The sequence below is a fragment of the Calonectris borealis genome, chromosome 23, assembly GCF_964195595.1.
Source record: "Calonectris borealis chromosome 23, bCalBor7.hap1.2, whole genome shotgun sequence".
NCBI lineage: Eukaryota > Metazoa > Chordata > Aves > Procellariiformes > Procellariidae > Calonectris > Calonectris borealis.
The window spans coordinates 6,471,348-6,487,517 of record NC_134334.1 but is presented as its reverse complement, the minus strand read 5'-3'; the positions used below and the strand labels follow the sequence as shown (position 1 = coordinate 6,487,517).

General features: G+C 42.5%; 1 protein-coding gene across 1 annotated transcript in view; it reads right to left on the bottom strand.

The window, feature by feature from the left end:
- Nucleotides 1-4,599: 4,599 nt before the first annotated feature.
- TNFRSF8 (TNF receptor superfamily member 8) overlaps nucleotides 4,600-16,170 on the bottom strand; it is a 33,732-nt gene continuing 22,161 nt past the window's right edge. Inside the window, exons 4-13 of the mRNA XM_075172526.1 lie at nucleotides 16,003-16,093; nucleotides 12,309-12,434; nucleotides 11,709-11,864; nucleotides 11,513-11,606; nucleotides 10,821-11,101; nucleotides 10,505-10,615; nucleotides 9,904-9,951; nucleotides 8,703-8,728; nucleotides 6,648-6,855; nucleotides 4,600-5,146 (exon numbers count right to left, since the gene is read on the bottom strand). Coding sequence (XP_075028627.1) covers nucleotides 4,905-5,146; nucleotides 6,648-6,855; nucleotides 8,703-8,728; nucleotides 9,904-9,951; nucleotides 10,505-10,615; nucleotides 10,821-11,101; nucleotides 11,513-11,606; nucleotides 11,709-11,864; nucleotides 12,309-12,434; nucleotides 16,003-16,093 — 1,383 coding nt within the window. The 3' untranslated portion in view covers nucleotides 4,600-4,904. The remainder of the gene's footprint in view (nucleotides 5,147-6,647; nucleotides 6,856-8,702; nucleotides 8,729-9,903; nucleotides 9,952-10,504; nucleotides 10,616-10,820; nucleotides 11,102-11,512; nucleotides 11,607-11,708; nucleotides 11,865-12,308; nucleotides 12,435-16,002; nucleotides 16,094-16,170) is intronic.

Sequence of the window (16,170 nt, the reverse complement as noted above, 5' to 3'; positions counted from 1 at the left end):
GGTTCCCCAGGTGAGGTAGCGGTGTGGCCTGCTGGCCGGCCGTAAAAGTCACTTCGAGTATCTTAGCAGAGACGCTCAGCATGTCTGAAGGGTCTCTTCAGTCGTATTTATGCTCCAGAATATGAACTTACCTTTTCTGGCGTTCATCAATACCCACCGTACCACTGCACTGTGTTCACTCACGGGCTCTTACATGCTGCCGGGATGGTATAGAGAGGCCTTAATGTAAATTCAGACCTGCTCTGCTCTTGAGAAAAACTCCAGTCGACTAATAGCTTTGTAAGTTTTGAGCAGCTCTCTTGCAAAAATATTTTCTCCACAACTGATACATATACTGAAATTATCAACAATGAAACATGTACATCTCAGACAAGAGAAGTGTAGCTATGGCTTAAAATCCATGTAATTTTTAATTCAAAGATTACCAGCATTATTAAACTAACCAACTATAATACATCTAGTAGGTTGCAATGCATGTGATTAATCTAGAAAGCTGTTCCAGTAAAAAAGATTCATTTATATGCAGAGCTGAAATACACAATTAGATGTCGTTACAGAACATCCTTCAACAATCACAGCCAGGTGAACACGGTTATTCACAGTTCATGGATACACAAATTGGTGTTCTCTAAAATGAAACAGAAGTTCCTGTATTTTTCTAGAATGAAATGGAAAACAATGCACTAGCCTGACTGGAAGCGAGGAAAGGGTGACCAGTATTTCTCCTACACAGTTTTTTCTTCTTCCTTGCATTGCTGTTTTATGTCAGTACTTGGTGACTTGACCTTCTGTTGCATAACAAGCACTTAAACAAAAAAATGTTAGTTCTGTTTCCTTCTTCACCTCACCTAACTGCCACTGACATGGCAATACTGATAGCCAAAAGAAATTGTTATCTGAGCATTAGAGGCAGCTTATCTTCTGAATGAAACAAAACAAGTACAAACAGAAGTACACAGAAAGGATTCACTAATCGCCTTTCTTGCAAGACGCAATAGACAAACTAAAATATACAGTGGCAGCAGTTGTTTTTAGAAATTATTTTATGTTCTGGACTTGCAGAGAAGAATGGAATTCAGGAAGTAAATACTGGAACTAACACCACTTGAAATTACAACCCGTTTTCAAATGTACTACAGATAGATTATCCACTGATGAAAGTCAGTGACGAGATCCTGTAATGCTGAGATTCTCCCACTTCATCTCTGGGGCTGTGGTTCCAGGAAAGTATGAATTTCTCTGGATTTATGTCTTCAATCACAAAATCTTGATAACATACCTTCCCTTATACTGTGAGGCTTAATGGATAAACAAGATCTAGCGGACCTACTACCTGGGGATTTTCAAAAAGCCTTTGATGACGTTCCACACCTAAGGTGGTGGAAAAACAAAGTTGTCCCAGGATTGGGAGGAAAGGTCATTTTATGGATTTGCTAAAAAAGGTTACAGGATACAAAAGTTATGGCTGTTTAAAAGGCCGGAAGAAAAGAGCACAGCATAATGGTAGTTTTTCAGGACAGAGAACAATTAGCAGTGGGGATTGGTGGGGCCAGTTCTATTCAATATCTTCATCAATGATCTGGAGAAAAGAGCACTCACACAGTGAAGGCAATACTAAACTTCCCCAGGTGGTTACATGACATACAGAAGGCAAATAAAGCCAGAAGGAGTCATAAAAAGGTGGCAAATGAGCTTCTACATAGATAAACACAAGGCGATACATTTAGGGAAAAATAATCTGAACCAGGCATACATGGTGTGGAATTGGCATCTGGCAGCTATCACTCAGAAAAGCGATCTTGGAGTCATCCTCGATGGCTCTCTGAAATCATCTGCGTAGTGTGCAGGGGCAGCCAAAAAAGAGCAAACAAAATGGTGGGCATCATCTAGAGAGGTATTGAGAACAAAATGGAAAGAATCATTTTGCCATGATTTAAAACCTTGGCCCACCCCTCTTCTTCAGTGCAGTGCATGGTTCTGGCCTCCAGATGTCCAGAAGAATGTAGTGAAGTTAGAAAAGATGCAGAAGAGGTCAACTAAAATGACCAAGGCAGTGGAACTTCTCTAACTTACATGAGAAATATAAAAAGATGGGAACTCAGCTTGGAGGCTGAGGAGGATACAATCAAGAATTGTAAAAGCAATTCAGTATTGCACTAAATTCTGTAATACAAGAACTAGTGGCACTCACTGAAATAAGTAAGAGGTCAATTTAAAAGTGGTAAAAGTACTTGTTTACACAGTGAATAGTAACTATCTGTAACCTGTTGCCACAGGTGCTTATGGAGGCAGATTGTACCAGGAAATTTAAAAAAAAGAAGAAAAATTAATGACAAAATGAGTGAATACTAAGGGTGGGACAACTCTTTGACATCCTTAATCCAATTGCAGCTGATGCTGCAGAACTATAAGGAATGCAAACAGCAAATATTAACCAGGCTTACGTGCTCTTCCTAAATAACACCTCTTACTGCGACTCAGAAATAAAATGTTGGGCTCTTACCGCTAGTCTGGCCCAAGAAGGTGTTTTTCATGCCCTTATGTTCCTTTTGTACGTTTTAAGACAAAAGATGCTGAAGTTGCACAGCTGTTATTACGGTAGTCTGTCCAGGGTAAAACTACAAAGCAAGTAATTGTTTTTGTGGTTCCTTTTTTTTGACGATTAAGGTACACTTTGTCATCTTGCTCATTTTCCATTGTCCCGTGCAAAAACATAGTCAGCACTATTACACTTACAGTTCTCAAACAAGCTGCATGAAAGATTGAGAAATAGCATAACACAAGCCAGTTGACCACAAAATAGATTTTTTTTAAAGAATAGATATGCAAATCAGTGTCATCCTGATGATTATGAGCAATTCTAAAACAAGCAGATATTGATAATGTTATAGGAAATAACTGCTGTGCCTGCTTTTCAGTCCTTTGTTTTTGTAGAAAACTAGTTTATTTTCTTCTTTTCCCTTTTCACAGACTCCACACTGGGCTAAACCCATAGTTCATCCAACATCCAAATGTTCAGCCAGTTTGGCTTCCATCAGAAGAGGCCATTTTGTACACTTACTAATGATTTGAACCAGTCAAAAAACATGAATCAGGCTTCAAAAATTAGAAAGAATGGCCTAAAGTATAGTGGACTTAAATTAGTTTTATTTGTCTTCTGTTTTCTGAGCCTGTGAGACACCTTTTGCTCCTATTTCCTCAAGAAACATGAAGTCCACAAACTTAAGAGTTCTGTTGTGTTAGGGAAAACTGAAATTGTCATTACTTTTATTCAAGAGTTGAGGCCTTAAGAAAAATACCAGATGTTGCAAAATATATGACAAAATTGGAAGAAGTGGTAATACTGGAATAGAAACAACATATGAAACATGGCTGGTCTCAAGCTTAACTCGGAATTCTGGCCAGAATTTTCATAGCTAATAGAAGTAATCAGACATAGTTTTCAATCCGTTCCTTCATGCAGAGAAAGCAAGCTGTGAAACTTGAGGCATTCAGATGTCCTCTGAATTTTGTAGCTTTGATTCAAACTTGTTTCCAGCATGATACTGGGAGAGAGAGGAAAAGAGAAATATTTGATGTCAGCTATGAAGGCCAACGGTTTGGATGATCCTCTCATTTGTTAGATGAAATATGTTCTAGCACTCCTTGTTTGAATGTGTTTCAGTGTGTTACATGAGTTTTCAGAAAACCTAAGGCACTATGTGTTTACCTCCCTCGTCATAGATTCAGGCTTAGTGTCACTCTGGATGCTTCTGTAGCTGTCTCCCACAGGATTCTCTTAGAGAAGCTGGCGGCTCACGGCCTAGACAGGTACACTCTTCGCGGGGTAAAAAACTGGCTGGACGGCCGAGCCCAGAGAGTTGTGGTGAACGGAGTTAAATCCAGTTGGCGGCCGGTCACGAGCGGTGTTCACCAGGGCTCAGTACTGGGGCCAGTCCTGTTCAATCCCTTCATCAACGATCTGGACGAGGGGATCGAGTGCTCCCTCAGTCAGTTTGCAGATGACAGCAAGCTGGGCGGGAGTGTTGATCTGCTGGAGGGTAGGAAGGCTCTGCAGAGGGACCTGGACAGGCTGGATCGATGGGCCGAGGCCAATTGTATGAGGTTCAACAAGGCCAAGTGCCGGGTCCTGCACTTCGGCCACAACAACCCCAGGCAACGCTACAGGCTTGGAGAGGAGTTGCTGGAAAGCTGCCCAGAGGAAAAGGACCTGGGGGTGCTGATTGACAGCCGGCTGAACATGAGCCGGCAGTGTGCCCAGGTGGCCAAGAAGGCCAACGGCATCCTGGCCTGTATCAGAACCAGTATGGCCAGCAGGAGCAGGGAGGTGATCGTGCCCCTGTACTCGGCACTGGTGAGGCCGCACCTCGAATCCTGTGTTCAGTTTTGGGCCCCTCACTCCAGGAAGGACATTGAGGTGCTGGAGCGTGTCCAGAGGAGGGCAACGAAGCTGGTGAAGGGCCTGGAGCACAAGTCTGATGGGGAGCGGCTGAGGGAACTGGGGGTGTTTAGTCTGGAGAAGAGGAGGCTGAGGGGAGACCTCATCGCGCTCTACAACTACCTGAAAGGAGGTTGTAGCGAGGTAGGGTTGGTCTCTTCTCCCAAGTAACAAGCGACAGGACGAGAGGAAATGGCCTCAAGTTGCGCCAAGGGAGGTTTAGATTGGACATAAGGAAAAATTTCTTTACTGAAAGAGTGGTCAAGCCTTGGAACAGGCTGCCCAGGGAAGTGGTGGAGTCACCATCCCTGAAAGTATTTAAAAGACGTGTAGATGAGGCGCTTAGGGACATGGTTTAGTGGGCATGGTGGTGTTGGGTTGACAGTTGGACTCGATGATCTTAGAGGTCTTTTCCAATGTGAATGATTCTATGATTCTATGATTCACACATCTTCTCAGTGGGTTATCACTTTTCAGTGGCAGTGGTGGGGTGATGAAATTCCTTTCCCTCCTCTTCCACAGGAACCATTACATCATTCCCTGGAAAAGACTCTGTTTCCTGCTCTGGATAGTGCATTGCCAGTTCCTCTTCCATGTTTTCCTGGGCATCAACATTACTTTCACATCCTCTAGCAGCACAATTCTTACTAGGCACTTCTGAAATGGACCCCACAATAACAGTGTCAGCCTTCATGATGTATATTTTTTCTGAGGAAGGAAAAAAATAGTGCTTAGCGTAGTTAACAATCGCTGCTGACCCTAGAGATGGTTCCTTTTCATGCAAAATTTTTACTTGGTACTCAGTTTTTCTCCCCCGCCCCCCTTCTTTTTTTAATCAGAGGCATGCAGATCAAGTCTACCACTATGAAAACACAGAATTCACTAATCCACTAAAGCTTTTGGAATTCACACATTACGAGTTGTCTATTTCATTTTTTATTTATAAGGTTTGAAATCAGAGCACTGAACATATTAAGTGATAAAGAAGGCCTGCACATTTTATACTACACTGTCTGGTTTTGGACCACTGTCAAGAACTCTGGGCATTTTAGATCAAATAGATCTAGCTCCCACGTGATGAAGCCACTGCGCTATAGCTAGGACTACAGGAGAAAGACAAATTAGAAAAGGCAGTAAGATATTCACAAGGGTCTGTTAGAAGAAGCAATTAACCGGGATCTGGGGAAGATAGATGTGGAGAATCCAAGCTTTATGCTCCTGCTGTTTCAAGAAGCAACAATACCTGCATTAAAAGCAGCCTTTGGGCAAGGATCAGCACTGTACAGAAATTCTGGGTAGTTATCTGGGGTCTTAGGACCAAGCAAAGAAATGAGTTTCTTTCCAGTGGAGAATCAACTACAAAATTTTCTGGGATAGTCTTGAACCTTGTGTCCAACTTGTTGACCCTACTCCTTTACAAAAGGTAAATAAGGCCTTTGCTACAGCTTGGACCACTACATTTTATTCAGAAGGATGCTGCAGATCAAACGCTGTAGGTTATTGTTCACAATTTCTTGGAGATATTTGGGTATTGTAAGTCCAATCATTCCATTCATTCCAAGTCCATCACTCACAGAAAAAACAGAAAGGGCATTTAGAAAGGAAAGGACAGCTCTAGTAATATCAAAGAAAACCCTTCAAATGCCCTCAAAATTGGGTTTGGAAACATTGCCAGAATGTTTCATGCAGACTGTGTCTCAGGTAACAATTCTGCCCCTGTGAGTAAGCTTCCTTGCCTGACTTTATCTCCTACATTGTGCCATGGTCAAAGACTATGGGAACATATGGGAGACACATTTCAAGCTATTACTGTGAAACCAAGAGAAGAAAATGGTAGCTTGAGACACGTGAAGTACAACTCATTAAGTGTGACAGCATCATTTTCCAGCTGATATACTTTGGATTTCATATTTCTTCTGCAAATTTACATCTTCTGGAATGAAAAAGAGGAAGAAGAGCAAAGCGTTTTTCTGTCACGTTCATAAGTGACTCAGGCAAATGTGAAAATAAGAAAGCATTACATTTGAATGAATAGATATACCAGAATTTGTGTGTCAAAGGTCCTGGAGATTCAGCCCCAATCTCTGTTAGAAGCTTTGGACACTTTGCAGCTTGGACACTTTGCAACTAATAATCTCAGAATGACGTTATGTGCCCATGGTTGAAAAATTGAAAAGGCAAGAAAGAAAAAAAAAAAAGCAAGACTCACCAATTCGATTATTTGTGTGGTCTCTCACTCGAGAATCGATAGGGCAATCTGGGGCATTTCCATTGCTCTGTGTCACGTCAGTCAGACTCAGATCAGGACTATGTGCTTTTTCTGTGCTGCAGACCAAGTTGTTGTTGGTTTCCAAAGGGAGGGTTCTGTCAATTAACTCCTTTTCTTCTGGCCCACTGTTAGTAGTCAGTATGATCTTCTGCCAATACAAAGAGGAGAGTAGAAGTGGGGTAAATGTAAAAACAACACTGTGAAGATTGCAATAGGTCTACAGAACCCTTCTGTGGCAGTCAGAATAACATAATGTACTTCATAGCACTGCTGTCACAGGGAATGAAAAATTCCGAAGTGTTTCTTTGAACAAAGTGCCTGCATCGCTTAAGGCCATATTTAAAAATAGCATTTCTAAGCTAAATTCACAGATTTTCAATGACGTTTGCAAGAATGTACCTCACTTCCACTGAAAACCAGTTTCGTGGACCTGCCTGGATGCCTTGGTAAATTCCACTGCCTCGTCTGCAATTTAGATGCCGATGAACCTTTGTAAATCCACCTATTTGTCATTTTACCTTTTTGCCACAACTCTCATATTGTATGCTCTGTTGCAGAGTCTGCTATCCTGTAATATAGTGGCAGCTGCATTCTGGGGGGCTGAGGCTCAGTAGCACTTTTCAGCAAAGAGTATAATATCAATAAGAAAGATAGATGCTGGAGGTAAGAATTTTAAAGGATTTGATCAGAAAGAACTTTAACAAGATATTTTTCATATTTAGTTGTGAGATAAGTATCAGAGGACAAACCTGGACAGATGTGTAGTCATATGGTGAGAGAGTCAAACAGTCAAAACTGAAAATATATGGTTTAACTTCCTCTTAGACTTTGCAAAGACCTACCACGCTCCTATGGAAGAAGAAAACAAGCCAGAGGTTGAACTGGTTGAACTTCAGAATGGAATTGCCTCAGCAGAACCTCAGGTAGGAGAAACAAGCTCAGACTAGCTATTATGTGAGGAATTAATTACAAACAGTCCTTTAAAAGAGGAGCCAGAATCTGAGAGAGGCTAAAGGTCCCGCATCACAAATTTCTGATGGTTTAGATGGTTCTCTGTTTCTGTTTCCACGAGGTTGGAAAAGAAAAAAACCAAAGATAGTAAGATTTTGAAATGTGCAGTTTAAAACTCTTGCTCATGTCTGACTGTAATGAAAGCAAGGGTGGAAGCTCCCCACAACTCAGGGATTAGCAATGACACACTGAAATTATGATAGCTGATTGCAACCAGATTTATTAGAATAAGTAGTATCTTGTACATGTGCAGATGTACAACATTTAAAAGCAAACTGATTTTAAAAAAAGAAACAATCTAAAGAGTGTTTTAGCAGATACGGACATTTAAAGATAACAAGCCTAATAAACTGAGAAGACTCAAGAGGATGAAAGTTGCTATAATTTCACTGGAAGTGGGGGAATCAAACAGAGCTGTGATGATTTCAGCAGCTGAGGAACTGCATTTTGTTGTTACCGTATTGACTGATAGTTGTCTTGTTCATCTGCAAACTATACTGTTAAACCATAAGCTGGTCCTGATGGAACGTCTTCCAGACAAACAATACCCACTGTGTACCCGTATTACAGTCATGCCAAATCCTACAAAGAGGAAGACAGAAGAAGAGTACAAATCCCACTTTGTGTGTGACTGGAGCAGTAAGATAAAATGGGACTGACAGACAAAGTTCTCCCAGAAGGTAGAAAAGGCATGTTCATCTTGTGATTTTGGATCCTGTCCCATAGAATGGAACATGAATGGCATACGACCAAACCAAATACTCCCTTCATAAGCAAGATTGGCAGCATCACACTATTTAACACCACATTAAACATAGCCCAAGACATGAAAGTAGCAAGTTCTAGTAGCTGCACCTAGAGGATCACGTATTGTAGAGGAAAGTCCAAACAAAAAGGCTGGCACTCTTTAACAGGACATTTAAAAATATCATTATTTACATTGGAATGGAAAGTGATCCATTTTGGAATATTGTTCACACTTACTGCACATTTGTTCACTAGATCAGAACCTGCAATGGAAAGAGGAAAAATTATCAGAAGCAAATTCACAGCAATCACAAGAATGTTAATATTTGCCCTGAAATATCACCTAGCCATGTCCTAAACTACTCTACTGCCCAAACCACCTGCATTATGCTTTCTTTACCACTGAGGGCACACTTACATGACATGGCTGAGGTGAACCAGCAACAAGTTGCTGCCAAGACTGTGAGGTCCTGCTCTCCCCAAAGCCCTTTGTGGCCATCCCTATTGCCCTCCCCACACCACAACTGGTATTCATCTAATGAAATGATGAACTGATCAAACTTTCTAGATAAGCAGAAGACAGGCTTATTAAAAAAAAAGTTAAAAAAATGTTAATAACTTTCTACTGGATTAACAAGTTGGATCAGTTCACCGTGTGGTCAGATGAATATCAAGGGGATGGGATTTTATGCAAGGATGGAGGAAGGGAACACTGGGGAAAGAAGAGAGGTGGGAAGGAGGGAGTGTACAGCATCCTTCTGCAGTACCATGAAGATAGACAGGCTCAGGCCTACTACTTAATTTGACCCCGACATGCAGCCACCTTAATTTTCAATGCATCAGCTCTATAATGCTGCACAGTAACAGTTTCTATTGTGTAAGGCAAGTGAGGAAGCAAAAATTCCATTTAGAGAAAATTAAGCTGCACACAAGAGGTGTTAAATCGTATTCCTGAATAAATGAGTAGAAAAAGCTCTGATGTGTGGTGAGTAGGAGAATCTAACACAACGGAAGATGGAAATGGAAATGGAAGTGCTGAGAGGGGATCAGTTAATTGGGCAAAATGTGTGTACTCTAAGGGATCTGTACAGGTTGCTATGGCTAACACCCACTTTTTTTGGAAGACGTCTCCCACATTTGAGCGCCCAGAAAACAACCGGGCGTGTTCCCAGCACCGCTCCCCCGCTCTGACAGGGCGCCCAACCGGTCAGGTGCGGCGGGAAAAGGGCGCCACCTAGCGGCCCGCCACACCCGCAGCGCCACCTGCCCGCGCAGGACGGGCAGCGGGGCCGGGGCCGGCCTCGCGAGTCGGCGGGTATTCGAGATGGAGAAGTCCCACGTTTTGCACTAAAATTCCACAGAATACAGTTCCATATTTAAACTATCCACTTATTCTTTAGACATATGGATTACAAGTCCTGGTCCATCGGTCACTCACCTTGAGATTTGAGCCCGGGTTTGTGTGAAGTGACGGAAGGCAGATGTGCTGGTAAAAGAAACCATTCATTTAGCAAAACTCATCATGGAACGTATAGGCTCTAACAGCTTTACCACACCCACAAGTCTACAACTAACGTACAACAACATGCACATCCTGCTGTCTATGAAAGAGGGAATGTGGTTCTGCAGGCACACCCCACAGGTAACTCTAGGCAAAGCTACAGCCAGTATCAGTAAAAATCACTCTTCCTCTCATGCTCAAAGTCCAACCCTACCCCAGGAACCAACAAATACTCACAAAACACTTCAGGTATCATTTAATATTAGGGTCTGTACTGAGAGAAGAAACCACTGATAACCCGTTCCCCACCCAGCTTGTAGCATCTTCCTCCATAAATTCACAGCTGCTTCAATCTTTCTCTCATGTTCTCCAACACGCTGCATGAACAGTTTGCCTGGAACCCTCATCTGGCCCACCTCCAGCAGTAAACATTCTCTTCCCCAGGGACCTCCACAAAATTTTGGGATATTTGAGTTCCCAGTTGACATATACTTGGAGATCAAACAGCATGCTATGTATTACAGCTTTAAAAACTCACGCTTTCCTTTGAGGATGAGGATCCGCTTCTTACAAACCTTCCATTTCCAAAATAACAGCATGCCCACAAGTAGCACTATCACAGAGAGAACCACTCCCCAAAGAACTAGACCTACAGCACAGAAAGGGAAAGGGAGTACAGGAAAGGCTAAGAAAAGGCAGAGGGGGAACACAGAACATCTATGTTTGGACACAGAACCACGGACATTTCACCAGTCGTAGGGGATTGGCAGGAAGCTCCCACATAAAAATTGCATTTACCAAAGATATACCCAAATCAAACATGCTAGACAGAGTAAATGCTTTATCTTTGTTACCTCCCATTGTCGTCTCCCCCTTGGCTGAGGTAGGAAAAGTGCCAGCCAGAGCTTTCTCCTCAGGAGTTGAACTGGGGTTTTCAGTTGTTGTGGCACGGAAAAGGATACTAGCAACGGTCACCAGGTTCCCCTCAACCCTCCTCAGGTCAGAGTTATTTGTTTCATTGCTGAATCTCATGGACAAAGTGCTTGGGGTGAGGTAGGCGGGCAATTGGTCCAGGCAGACCTGATCGTGTGTGGCGTTTCCTTCGCTTAGTGCTACTTTGTTTAACTCGGCACAGCTAGGGAACCAAAGAGAACAGGGTATCAGCGCTGGAGGGAACTGCCACGGTACAAGACAAGAGTTTTTCAACGTGACAAACGTCCCTTCGGTCATTTTGGTACCACCTGCATTTACTGCTTTCAGTGAAAAAGTCGTTAACCTTCTTCTCACCCCTGTGGCATTAATTCTTGACCTAGATGCAAACCTGATACTCACACGCATCTATAATTCCACCGTACTTGGTAAACTAAAAATGAGGCAAGAGGGTTTCCTTCCTTCCTCCAGGCCTTCTAAACTGTGCACATAGGCCCAAAGCCATCCCATTGCCTCTAAGATAAATTTGTATACTTTGCATCAGAAGTGACAGGTGTCCCTTTTCGTCCTTTATGAACTTTAATTAGTTAGTCACTCTAAAGAACTATGCACTTACTTCGTGTGGGGCTTGCAGATGTCGGTGCTGGAGTTTTGATCAGAAAAGGTCCCAGAAGGGCACTCTTCACAAGTAACATCATTTTTTGAGGTGCCTGAATAAAAATAATGACTGAGGACCGACCAACCAAAACGCATCAGGTCCAGGCCTACGGCCAAGATCAGGAAGGGTAAGCTAGACAGGTAGGAATTCCTACCTCTGACTTTGACTCCAAAACCAGGCTTGCAAACAGTGTGCTGCTGGCATCGCATGCAGGTGTTCTGAACAGGGGTTTGACAGAACAGGCCTGGCCGGCACTCGCACACGCGGCTAGAATTGAAGGAGCAGGGCTCTTTCTCCACAAGGTCAGATTCTGTGCGGAAAAAACAGATGCGGTAACAAGGGATCACCTTGCAAGGAAAACGCAAAGCAGGGGCCAAAGATGAGCAACATCAGTTCAAAGGCTCAGGAAGCAGAACAGGCTGCTGGCACTCTTCGTGATGGCAACTTAAGTCATGAATAATTGGAGAAGCCTATAGACAATGGCTTGTAATATAAGACAGAAAGCAGAAATCAGATTTGGATATCTTTGGATGAGAGAATTTTTAGGCAGTCCCAGGTGACACAGGAAGCAATACTGATTATGTGCAAGGTAGCATTCTGCTCTTCAAATCAGTAACCAAGGATGGATAATTTTGCTGCTGGAAATTCTAAATGAATAAAATATAAATAAAGTGTAAATAAAATATATAGAGAGAATATAAGCATGAGGTATGTAGAGAATACAAGTGTGAAGTATGTGTGAGGGAAAGCAAACCTTTTGCGCATGATACACAAGCATCACATCGTGGCTTTTGGAATTCTTCATTCACATATTGTTCAGGTCCACATCTCATGCAGTCTTCATCTGGGTCCCTAGGACATGCTTTCTTTTTAACATAGCCTGGAAAAAGAAAAACAAAATATGCAGGGTACCTGTTCAGAATCACAGGAGACAACCATCCTGAAGTATGCTCGTATGCTCGTTTACTTGTTAGACACACTACCACAGTCTTCTCTTTGTACCTGTCATTTGGCTTCTCTAGCACATTTTTGCCTTTCCCATTCAAGTGTGAAGGGATCAGAGCTGTCCTGCTACAGCAACGCTGTGCATGGTATTACCACAGTCAGTACGGATTGCTGCAGAATGGGCACATGGCAAGTCATTTGCTGACAGTTAGAAAAGACCGCCAAGTCTGCAGTGAGGGCAATATTGTCCTGCCATTACTAAGTTCCCAGGCAATTGTTTTTCATGTTTTCTTCTTGACTATAGCAACCGAGTCCTGATATTTTGCTACCTAAGGCATCACTTTTCCTTTCAAAAGTTGCCAGAATCGCCTGGGTGCACATGAATTCATGCAGGGACAACCCCATCTCCCATGTTCAGCATGGTGGTTACAAGATGGTACTTCTTGAGCTGTTTGCAGTAGGTTGCCTTCTGAGCAGTCGTGCTAGTTTTACAGTTGCCTTGACTGTTGCGAGATGGTTTAATTTTCCGATTGTTTTCCTTTAAACAAATCCAATTACATATGTATGTCTTTCTGATGCTGGATGTATATACTGTACACTTTCTCTGCTCAACACTTCCAACTCACCTGGACTCATCGCTCACAGTTTGCAAGCACACCACCCTGGCTCTCGCAGACCTTCTGCATATATGCAGTATGCATGAAGTTCAGTAGCTGGCTGAATTAGATGACCTCTGGAGGTCTTTGCCAAACTTAAGCTGTTCCATGACTCAATGTTTATGTCTGGTAATCATTTTCTAGCGACTAGCTTTTAAAAGCATCTGCCTGGCAAGCTCGGTACAATAACCAGCTAGGAGTATGGGAAAGGCTGGGACAGAAGTATTCCTAATGTTTCAGCTCCTGAAGCAACAGATGAGGTGTTCTACCACTGGCCATGGTGCCAAAGAAATTAGAAGGCACAGTGGTCAGACGTGACCTCGTGGCCTTGCCAGGAGGTGGAAATAACTACCAGAGGGTAAGGAACAGTGGCAGTTGCAGAAGCAAAAGGAAAAGCTAAAGCAGCAACATAAAGATAGGAAGAGTTGAATGTTTCAAAGGTGGAAAACAGGAGGGAAACGAATCCCAGTTTCAGCATCCAGCCTGCATCACCCAATCACAAAGAGTTAACCACAGGGAGGGGGAACCTGGCAGGGAAATAACTCGCCTACTATGCATTTTGGCAAGCACGATGTAGGAGTGCAGGTAAAAACAGCTGTGCTATATTTGGCCCACTAAATACCACCAGACAAGACTGAACCACGTCACTCCCACCTCCTCAAAACTACTTGTCTGAGACTGTTCTTTTCAAGGTGGGGGCTGATTGCGGAATCTCAGCACTCAAGCTGCACGTGCGTACCTGCACATGTGTGTCATTTTCCCCTTCCTCCCTCAACGACCCAAAAGCTTTAACTTCAGTTATTTGAGATTTCCTGTACGCATGGGTCCCTCCCTTGGGGGATGTGTGCCCCAGGTGCAGTAGCTTTGAAGCTTGCCTAACAGTGTCTTCTGGTGCTGTTCTCCACCGATTGTGTTCATAACCCAACAACCAGATAAAAGACTGAGCAGTAGGAATACCAGCTGCAATCACCTGTGTGGAAAAATGTACTGAAAGTAAGTAGACGAAATAAGTGTTTTTCTTTTGTGAGAATGTGCATTCGTTCACTCTTGAGGATTTGCTGTTAACTGTGGGTGGGAAATTATCTTGAGTGTTGACTGGAGCACTATCTTGTGGAGCTGGATATCTGATTGAGAGTCTAAAACAAAATAAAAAAAACCCAACCAAACAAAAAAGGTAAAAAACCATAAACAGAATAAACAGAAGTGACGTGGAATACCAACTTCTGCATAACATGAGCTGTTCTAGTATATACCATTATTTGCCATGAAAGTTCCTTCCCTTGATAGGAGGGAAATATTTTCTTCTGTGATGACAGAAAGAAAATATTCCTCTGGTATCCCAGGTATGAAGTCTCATTTTACCTGCACAAGAATTAGGTACATGAGAAGAGATGTGGCAACTGTAGAAATTGATTAGAATGCTCTTTTGAGGTTTGGTTTGAAGTTTATCTTGAAATTGAACTTGAAATTAACTTTGAAACAGAGGATGGCTTGCATGTGGGCCAGTGTGCTCAGACCGAAAGCTGTACATCTGTGGGCTGGGACACCAAGGAAAGTAAAGCCAAGCTGCATCAAGAGTTCGAGATGCTCCACTTTGATTAAATGGAATTTTAGAAAAGCTTCTCTTTCCTTGCAGTGAGCAGTTGAGTTAGTAGCAGATATGAACAGGTTATTGCTTGAAGGAGTAGTGGAAGATTAAAATGAAAAAGGATTCTTATGAGTTTCTGTTGTGAAGGAGGCCCCAGAGGATGTGAAAAGATGTCCAAGACTGACATGAGGATGTGGCAACAAATGAGTTCCAAGAATAAGCAGAGGTGAAATGATTGGGACTGGTGGCTCATTACAGCCAGATGTAAATCAGATCTCTGCTTTTCACAAGACCTCACTATAACATCTGTCATTATGGGAGCTTTTGCAAAGTATGGTTTTGAAGGAGAAGAGAGCTTTTCTTGGGACCGGCTCAGAGTCAGATCCCCGCCCCTTTTCTTCTTTTATGGGACCAGTTTCTCCATCCCTTGGTCTTGTTTACTTATACGACTTCTGAACGATACTAGTGGTGTGGCCAGCAGTACAAGATGTGTACTGTGGGAACCCTGATGTAACTGAATGCAAATGCTAGCAATCAAGTGCTAAACCCCAATTTATTATTGGAGCACAAATAAATGTCAAAAATTTCCTTTCGAAAAAAAAAAAAAGGAAAAAGAAAACATTTCTATAAGAAGATATTGATGATGGTGAAGTACCATAAAATGTCCCACCCACTGAGGGGTTTTTTGGCCAATAGGGGGAGTTTCAGACATTTCCAGAACTTTTGTCTCACCAAGGTGTTTCCTGCTTCAAACCTCATACGCCTCTGAGTCACAACTAGCTTCCGGCAAAGCTCACTGTGTCCCCTGACAAGGGGCTGTTCCCTTTCTTATGTGATACACTTTCTAAATTGTTTTGACTGTGAGGATGATGACAGATTTTCCACACCTTCATTTTATATTTTTTGTCTCTGATCAGAAACTTATTTAGCCTAATTTCACTGCACTATTTCACACCCTCAGGCAAGTTGAAATGAATTCTTAGACCTGCCCACTTCTAGCTACTTCAGAGTGTCAAGTCAACTGATAAAAAACACATAAAAAATCCTAGCAAGTTATCTTGTTTGCAATTTACAGATTGTTTGCATGCAGGCTGAACAGGAGCAGGGCAGTGGAGAACAAGTTCACATTTGGATCCACACTAGGTAGTGGTTCATGAAATTGCATTTTTCTTCAGGGACAAAATGCAGATATAGACGGTTCCTACTATCTCTGCAAGAAAGGCTCCATGTTAATTTGACTGAATTATAAACATACTGACCTGAGGGACACTGGTAACAGCAGCTTCGTGAAGTTTCATCATAGAACCAATTCTCAAGTGTATCACAGGAATGAGATGGGGTTAATGATGTCTAGAAATTGGAACAGACAAAAGACACAATTAGAAAACAGTTAGTTCTGTATTAGAGCAGATCCCAGTATCTGTCTC